This window comes from Python bivittatus, unplaced genomic scaffold (assembly GCF_059951505.1).
Source record: "Python bivittatus isolate LINGU-HERP-01145 unplaced genomic scaffold, Pbiv_v1 ctg000980_np1212, whole genome shotgun sequence".
NCBI lineage: Eukaryota > Metazoa > Chordata > Lepidosauria > Squamata > Pythonidae > Python > Python bivittatus.
In genome coordinates, this window is record NW_028277125.1 from 20644820 (window position 1) to 20654608 (window position 9789).

The 9789-nt window shown below is 36.7% G+C and overlaps 1 protein-coding gene across 1 annotated transcript in view; it reads right to left on the minus strand.

Moving 5' to 3' along the window:
• Nucleotides 1–230: 230 nt before the first annotated feature.
• Nucleotides 231–9789, minus strand: part of GFM1 (G elongation factor mitochondrial 1) — a 51733-nt gene continuing 42174 nt past the window's right edge. Inside the window, exons 14-18 of the mRNA XM_007432918.4 lie at nucleotides 9064–9226; nucleotides 8358–8502; nucleotides 4430–4590; nucleotides 2321–2374; nucleotides 231–1316 (exon numbers count right to left, since the gene is read on the minus strand). Of these exons, the coding sequence (XP_007432980.1) occupies nucleotides 1185–1316; nucleotides 2321–2374; nucleotides 4430–4590; nucleotides 8358–8502; nucleotides 9064–9226 (655 nt within the window). The 3' untranslated portion in view covers nucleotides 231–1184. The remainder of the gene's footprint in view (nucleotides 1317–2320; nucleotides 2375–4429; nucleotides 4591–8357; nucleotides 8503–9063; nucleotides 9227–9789) is intronic.

The window sequence follows — 9789 nt, forward strand, 5'->3', positions numbered from 1 at the left end:
GCAGATCCATAAATGATGTGTATGGATCACAGGGATTATGGTGCAACTGAAAACACACCCTAGAAGATAGTGCTGGCAAACCACTTCTCTACTAGTACCAGGAAAATGACATGGACATCTCCTTGTGGCCACCGGGATACAAGATACTTCATGAGAAAGCCAAAGTGATTCATTCTCCTTGCCATTACATTAGGACAGTTAAGAGTTTGAAAGAGACAAATAAAACATCATTCTGTGCACTTAGTTTTATTTAGATGGCCCTGCAGGCATCTAAAGTCATTCCCAGTAATTTAATACACAGGTAGATGTAGATATTGCATGGCTGTCCTAATATAGAAGGTATTGGGGAGGGACAACATTCCCTTTGTTCAATTAGGCTGCATTTTTGGGTGGGTGTTTCTCTGAGAGATCAGACACATTTCCTTATAGGCAATGGGCATTTTAATAATATCCAATATCTGGCAACTGAAACAAAAGACCTCTTCTCTGCCTTGAACTCATTTCAGTTAGTAGCTGATGTGTTGGGCTCTTTAGAACCATTTCTCAAATTTTCACAGGCATCAAAATATGTGGGATTCTTACTGGAAATGAATTCCAAGGTGTGGAGAAGTTAAGGTCAATAATATTAAAGATATTCTTTGCTGCACAATTTCTAGAAGAAGGGAAAGGGAAAAAATCACTCTGCCCCACAATCTATCTTCACTTATCATTAGAAACCTATAAATTACTATTTATTCCTCAAATGTTCATGTTATACTACAGGTCTGCCTTGTATAGTACAAGCACTGGGTGAGGTTATTTATTCTTCTAGCTCAGATGTGGTAGCAATTATTCAAAAACTCAGGTGGAGATCTGTTGCTTCTCCTGCATTTGATTCTTTGAATAAGTAAGGGAAAGCTTCAAAAATGGCAAGGAGGTATGCAGAGAGTGGGGTGGAAGGAGACAGAAGGGGAAAAAGAACATTGTCAGCTTAATTAATATCAAGCCTCTAAACAAAACATTTTAATATAAATTAAGATGGTGATTCATTCATGGAATTTCTGTGCAGTCTTTTCATGACTTAATAAAGTCAAAGCTTTGATCCAGGATGAAATTGCTCTGAATTTTCTTCACTTGTTCAATCGTAAGAGTCTTGCAACAAATACAGCTTGTTGGCAGTTTCTTGCCAACCTTTGGAAGGTGCATTAACCTTTGACCTTGCCCTTTTTCCCAGGAAGTTGCCCTGTTGCTTCAAGGTATTGGTTAATTAATTCTTCCTGTGTATTGAGTGAACAGGGTTGGTATTTTCTGTATTCCATTGTGTATTCTCCTTTTCCCTGAAGAGAAAATATCCTCATATTATGAATAATGTAAACAATTTCTCAATTACTAGATTGTAAAGTGCTAGCTTTAATGTATCATATGGTGGAAGAGAAATTTACTACAGTTGACATAGTAGTAGCTGATAACTGGACTGGCACCTGAGCTTACAATTCTAAAAGGCATTACCATTATTTGAAATACATATATTTTCATCCTAGAGTTAAATGGGTAGATTTTTAAATCACTATCTTTTTGCAGCTCCCAACCTTCCTACATTCACATCTTTGTTTCTGCACCCCCCTCCCTACATTTTCTCTTCTCCTCATTCCTCTTACCCAAGGATGACAAAAAAGATTTGTTCCAAAGGCAGAATCCAGTCATTTACTTATCCCAGTGGTTCATTTGGCATAGATAGCTATGTTTTAAATGAACCAATCAGAGCTGTCCAACTCGCACATACTATTCTTGACTAGGAATCAGCCCAAAGGGGAAAGGTAGGTGTGGGTAAAGACAGAGATTCTGCATGCGTGCAAGAAGATCTGTTTGTGCTGTCCATATCTGTTTGTGCTGTCCATATTGCCCATGTCCATATCTCTCCCTTGAAGAGGCAGAGGAAAAATATGCTTCGAGTGGCTAACAGTAGCAGGAATGTGAAGCCCTGTTAGTTGAATGGGTTTGCTTAGCAGACCAGATGAAAATCTCAGGTGGCTAGGACCTGGGCTAAAGATTCATCGTCTCTGCTCTAAATTACTCAATCTCATTTCCTAGATATTCCTTTTTTTCTTTTGCTATGTTCCTTTCTAGATACTTATTTGGGTTCCCTTTCCTCTCTGGATCTCTCTTCCTACTTTGTGACTTTAAGCAAGTTTAATCACTCGTTTTCAGAAGCTGCATCTATACCAAAACTGAAAAAAATGGTGTGTCTTATAGTAGAAATGATGATATGAATGAGATAATGATGAATGCTGGAAGATTACAATATTGCTTTAACAAACTTGGATAGAATCTGCTCACTTACCTCTGTACATGACCGTAGTTCTGTAGCGTATCCAAACATATTGTTCAATGCCACCTAAGGAAAAAGCGATAAAGAGAGAACTGGTAATAACTGCTTCTCTTATTTTATGGACCATCCACAAAATTACAAATTGGGTTTTACAAGTCACTTGCACACCTACCACTAACTGCACAGTGAAAGTTAGCTTCTTAGGATGAGCTGAAGGCATGATACACAACTCCTTCATTCTCCTTTTGTTACTTGTTAATAACAAAGAATCTCATGACAACTTAAACATCAAGACATCTATTATTGCACCTGCTGTACAAATTGTAAGACTTATGCTCAACTCCCCTTGCTTCCTCTTCTGAAGACTGGGACTCACAGATTGTGTGAATCTGGATTTCGTGTGTCATAAAAATACAACCCTGATACTGTCTTTCCATACATCATTCATCTAACAGCATTTGCAGATTAACTTTAAATAATAAAAATGTCAAAATGAACAGTTAATATTTTTTAAAAAATAATTTTATTGAACTTTTTAATAAACATAGTAAAAACTAATACAAACTAAACTAGAAGAAAAAAGTAAAATAAAAGTTCAGAAGGTGCAGAAAAAAGAAAAACAAAAGGAAAAGAAAAAAGTTGAAGAGAAAAGAAAGAAAAAGGCAACAGAGACAATAAAGTGGCTTCCTACTTTCATCACACCAAGCATAAGCTAATACAATAAATTTTCACCCTCTTTTAAAGTTACAAATAAAAAAAACCCCTCTTCTCATAGCCTAACTTTTATTTATATGCAATCCAGAAATCATCATTTTTTTCAGTCCTGGTTCAGCAAAAAGTCCATTAGGAGTTACTAGAAATATCAAACAGTTTATCCCTGATCAAATAGTTCAACTTCATATTCCTTCTTTTTGCTCTTCACAATCTTAATCTTTAAATTATTCCAATGGCATTGCAGGATTTGATCTTTCATCAATCTTTGGCATTCAAGAGGAGATTTCAAAGTTTTCATCAGCTTACTTTGTAAATCCCATAAAGAGGCATCATCCAGGATTTCTTGTTGCAGCTGTTCCCTGTCCAGATCCTTTTCTTGATTTGTCTTTTGTATTCCCATTTTGGTAATCTCAATTTTGTTGTCTTCCATGCCTTCAAACTCTATCTCTATGTTCAGGTAAAAGTTTTTAAAAGTTTTTCTCATCACCTTCTAAAAATTTATCCATTAAAATCTATCCTTTCTGAGATATTAGTTATTAGTATCTCAGTCCAATTATCAAGAAACTCTTTAAGATAAGAAAAAGTTATAGCCGGTTTAGCCATTTTAATTCTTTTCTGCCTGGTCCTTTAGTTCCCTTTAGTGTCCATTTGCAACCTTCATCAAGCCCCAGTTCCTAATATGGGTTTAGTTCCATTTCAATAATTTCCCACAAGTATATGATTTAATTATATATCTGTTTTTCAAATCTTACAGCAAAAATAACCAATATTCCAAATCTCTCTGGTCTCCCAATCCATTTAAAACTTTCTTAAACCAAAATCCTTTTTTTTTTTTTGCTTTTTGTATATTATTTTAAATTCTTAAGTCTGTGTGTAAAATTTCTTAATTCCAAAGAAGAAGGTAAAACCAGGTGTCAAATTAAGCTCACTATTTTGAAGGTCTCTAATATCCATAAAGCAGTTAAACTGAACATTTCCGAATGTTATTAGAAAGTGAGTTTGGCTGGCTTAGTGTCCTTATTAAAGGCTCCGCCACTGGTGAGAGCAAAGTTAGTGTCTCCCTCGGCTCCTGGTATTCAAATCTGCGGGAAACCACTGTTTTACGGTCTCCTCACAAGGAGCTGCCATTCAGAGCACTTATGGGTGATCTCCCTTCTCTCCTTCTCCAGAGAGCTTCAAAGGACCGGTCTACTTGCCAGTCTTTCATTCTTCACAGCAGTCATAGTCTCCGCTCGTTCACAGAGACATCTTCAGTCAGCCATGACTCACAGTGGAAGCCCACAGTTAATGTCTTAATGACTTAACTGTTCAGATTTGTTACAGAAAATGTTTTGATAAATAGATATGAAGAAAGAAAATCATTATTTGAAAAGTAACTTTAGATTACATTCAGCAGAACACACATACCTCAGCAGTGAGAGTAAAATAATCTTCAGCTGCATCTTGCCCCGTAATAATGCCTCGACGGCGACTAATTCCGGCCATGACAACTCCTTGGAATTCAACTGGTGCTACGACTTCCACATCCATAATGGGCTCAAGAATACATGCTTTTGCATCTTTCAGGGCTTGGTTAAAAAGGAAGAGATAACACAACACTTTTACAGTCATATGCCTTTTTACATTTACTATTTAATACACACATAATCTGCAGCACATAAAGACTTGTTTTCACATCAAGCTGAATAACAATAAAACACATAATCTGTAAAGGAAAATTGCATGACATGCCCCAAGACAGGCAGTTTTATGGCCATGTCAGTTGGAGGAACCAGGATATAAGTGGGTTTATTTTTGGCAATCATTCATTGTGGTTTAATGTGATTTTCCTGACATGCAAACACAACCACACAATAGAACTCTTAACCAAATATATAATGGAGCAATTTGGAAACATGGTAACACCATAACCAAATAATAGAGAATTTCAGTGGAGATGTATCTGTAGAAAGGATTATAATATTTATCTGATAAGTAGATGGTTTTCCTCAAAATAATAACCTGTCCTCTTTCATTCCTTAAGAAGAATAAAAATCAAATGAATGGTGGAATGACTTAGGGTTAAAAGCATACATGAACATATCTGCACCCGCCTATCACGTTTTGCACATCCTGCATATATCCCCTTACCTTACCAGCACCTATGCCAAATTAAGGGAAGGAACTGGACTCTTTAGTGAAGAGACCTCAGTACCTTAGAAGGGGGAGCTGTAATAAAGGAGTAATAAAGGAGCAAGGCATGACATGACATAGAATGGTATGGCATGGTGGTGGCTGCCCTGGAAAAAGAAAAGGAAACAAACAAGCAAATGAAATGAGAGGCACAGAAATGCCTGGAGGAAAGTGGAAGAGGTGACAACTCAAAAGACACGTGCAGCAGAGGTGAGCTGGTGAAGACCATGTAAACTGCACTGACTGATCTTGTGAGCAGCCCAGATGCTGGAGGAAGCAGACCTGAAAACTAGGACACTTGAGGAAACTGAGGAGAAGATGGCTTCAGTTGCCACTACCCAACAAAAATGGGTGATTGATGCAAGGAAGAATCTGGCAGGGACAGCCTTGATAGGAGCCATGGAAGAGCAAGAAGCTTTGCGTGACAGACTGTGTCCCAAGAGAGATGAATCCTTCTTCCTTTTCCCCCACCAGAAAGCACCAAGTAGCCTTCCAGTTGTTCTCACAATCAAGGAGCAGAGCAATGGAGCCAGATAAATAAACAAAGAGACTGAAACAGACAGATGGAGTAGTGTGGAGGCTAGTGTTGTGGCCAATAAATTGCACGCACAGCAGTGACACTGAAGACTATGAAGACCCACAATTTTGACCAGCCATGGTGGAGAGAGAGGTAGCAGAGAGCCATATCAAAAGAGGCCAGTAGAAAAGATCTGGAACCTTGATGAAGGCAGTAGTAGAGTGGATGGATAAGTATCAAGTGAGAAAATGGGATACAGATAGACTGAACTGATAGGCTAAGCAGTTGGCTAAAGTTAGGAAACAGAAGAGATAATAAACAGGTTTATTACAAGGTTTTTGCCACAAAAAGAAGAAACAAGAATACAGAAATATATTCAAGTACAAAGAAAAAGAAAAAAAATGTTATGACCAGCTGGGGTTGGTTAGAGAAACTGGTACATAAAGTAGGGAACTGACAAATGCAATAGAGTAAAATAGGCCTTTGAGATGGGAAAAAGAAAAACTGAAGAGAGATTAAATCCTACGACAACATCTGAATGAATTAAAGATCAAGGTTGTTAGAAGCAAAAGGAAGGAGTGCAAAGTTGATTTGTTTACCAAGGTTAAAATAAGACATGTTTCTATAAAACTCTGGGAACCTTTTATGGACTTTTTGCTGACACCAAGACTGAAATGTTAATGATTTATGGATTTGCGTATGGATAAGGGATGGTTTATCGTAAGAAGAGATACATGCATGTAACCTTATAGGGGATGAAGAATCACTAAGTTTGTACTTGTGATGCAGACCGAAAGTAACTTCTTTAAATATTTCTTTTCTCTTTTTCTTATTTTTTCCTTCTGTTTTTCCTTTCTTTTCTTGCACTTTCTATTTTCTATTTTTATTTTTCTGTGTTTAGTTTGTATAGTTTTTTTTATTATTTTTTTTAATTCAATAAAAAAAGTTTTTTAAAAAAAATAGATGTCTCCATCCCTGGACTTAGCACATCTCCATCCATTGTTTGGCCTTTCTTTTCCTCTTCCTTTCATCTTTATATGCTTCTACCTCTTAATACCTCATCTCTATCCCTTTATTTTATTTTATTTTATTTTATTTTATTTTATTTTGCTGTTTCTACTGGAAGGAGGGAGGGGAATATGTGTGTTGTGTGAATGTAGTGTGGCACATACTGACAGAGAATGGTCAGTATGTCTATATAGATGGGGATTAGTATGTTAACATTATCAATTCATTTGATAAATGGATTAGGTTAGGATTATTGGGGTTTTTTTTATGGCCTTGCCCTTTTACAGAGTGTAGTATGTATATATACTGCATACATACTAGCAGGTATAGATGCAGTATATATATATATAAATATATCACACATTTATTGGGGGAGGGAGAAATTTCCAGGATTTCAGCTGGAATTGGCAATGGATTGATCAGGTAAGGCAGTTAGACATTGTTCAAGACTTTTGTCTGTGATTATGATTTTCTCTCTCAGTCTTCCCTTGTAAATAAAGTGCATTCCCAGTGTTGTGGAAATCATCCATTCTTGTTTTAGATTGTGAACAACAGTTACCTTAACTGTTTATCAGAATGCTGGCATGAGTGATAAATAAATTTATGAAATGTTGAAACTGATGACAAACACTACTTCTCAGGTTTCTGACAATTTTCACTTTTGACACATAATGTAAACTGTTCTAATAAAACAACAGCATTAAGGAACAGATAATCAGGAATTATATCATTATTTACTTTTACGGTGACTTATTATCCAGAAATTTAAAGTTATATAGTTCAATATACATGTACTGTATGTATTACTGAGCCAACACAATTATATGAAAAGCTCACATAAGACAGAAGTTAGTAACATTATTCATGTTATTCAGCATAGCAACCATTCAAATATTAATTTAAGTCATATCTGCTTTAACCATTGTGTTTACCAACATTAAATCTGTCAGAAAACAAATATAATTTATAACAGGTTCCTTCTCATCCATGGGAAAAAAGTAATTAAAAGGAAGCCATGTAGAAGTGACTTCCTCGCTAACTAGTAAAAGTTGTAAAATTAACAAAGTATATTTCTGAAAATTCTGAATCGAACTAAATAATTCAGGAAGGCAACACATATATATTTAAGGAATATATTAGGAGGAATGTCTTGATGGTAAGAGCTATTAAGCAGTAAGCAGTCTATCTAGAACCAAGGTGGATTCCCCCTTGTTGAAGGTTTTGAAATAAGCACCAGGTGACAGCTTTTTAAAGACTGCTTCAGTAGAGGGTTGGACTAAATGATCTACAGTCTCTTCTACCACATACATTCAATGATTTTATGAAAGTTACAGCTACACATTCATATAAGGCCCAAATATGTTTCAAGGATAAACAACAAGATGAGGGAGATCACGATAAGCAGATATAAATAGGAAATAAATGAAATTCTTCGAACGTAGACAGGATTAAAGTCATAAGTATGGTAAAGTGGTGAATAGTTCTAAAACGAAAGGACTAGAAGCTTGATGTGGTGGGTTGGTCGGGGAGAAAGAACTATCAGTGTTTTTTTAAATACTTATATATAAGCATTTTGGATAAATTATAGAGAAAAGTAAAAGGAAGAGAGAAGGCATTTGCAAGAAAACTCATAGCTACCTTGTTTCATGGCACCTTCAGCAGCTCGGGTGAAAGAGATTTCATTAGAATCCACCATGTGATGAGCTCCATCCTCCAGGACAAATCGCACCCCTGAAATCTTGTGACCTGTCAATGGGCCTTTCTCACATGCTTCACGGAATCCCTATAAAGCATGACTTGGCATTAGTGATTTCTGTCCCAAACAATACTGTAGATTTTAACAGGCAGAATGTTACTGAAAATATATATACAGAAAATATGATTCAAAGCAATGATTTGCAATCAAGACCTAATTAGGCTAAGACAACATGTCCAGGACTGAAAATAAAATGAAACCTTAGAGATAGCAACATACTATAAATTGAATATGTGCCATCAAGTTGCTGTTGACTCTTAGCAACCACATAAATATTCTAAATTAGGTTATTGCAAAAAGAAGCAAGCCATTTAAAATTGCCCTTGCATGGTTTCAAAATCCTGGGAAATGAGGGGTGAACCCAAGCCCTATAATGGTGCCCACAAAAATCCACAACTTCCAAAAATTGCTGGTGTTCACTTAAAATTTGGGATCCAATTCCTATCATCCTGACTTGAAAAGAAATCTGTCTACTAGATTTCCAGAGCAATTATGCTCTGGAAGAAAAATTACAACAATACAGATGCCTGTCTCCAATCATGTCCAGTTCATATTTAGTGTAACACAACTGAAATAAATATATGTTACCTTTTCAATAGCCGGCATAAACTGCCTTGGAACATTTGTCCCAATCGTTTTGTCAAGAAATTCCACTTTGGTGTAGTTCTCTGCATCTAGAGGCTCCAGATACCCTATTACTTTTCCATACTGGCCTGCCCCACCAGACTGCTTTTTATGAGTATAATCAAACCTGCAAAAAATGAAAACATTATGCTGCAGGCAAACCACATCTAATCCTCTTGTTTAATACTGTGTGTAGAGGTTAGGGTGGCATGTAGCTTTTTTCTGTGGGACTCAGCACTGACCTTCAGACCTACACGCAACATTCAAACACAAATTTCTCAGGCAGGTGAACATTCCGGGCTCTCCCACTGGGTGTGATAGTGCTACACTTAGTACCTTTAAAACATTGTTTTAGGGGTCCACCAGAGAACATTTTATTATGGGGTAACCTATAATTACATAAAACAATAGCTTTACAATGCCTTTCGTTTGTGTGAGAAGCTACTAATAGAAAGCAATGCAGAAATTCTCTCTTTGCACACAAACTATGATAGGATGGAAGGATGATTAAATGAATGCGCTGAAAGTGGGACTGCAATTTGCCATTTCATTGGGAGAGCTTCTGCAGAGACCAATCCCTGTGTCCAGATGCCTCAAGGAACAAGCCAATGGGTGCTTTTCTCAAGGCAGCTACGCAGTCCTCCTCCTCCGTTCATTACTCCCCACAGCAGCTCTGTGATGCAGGTCGGC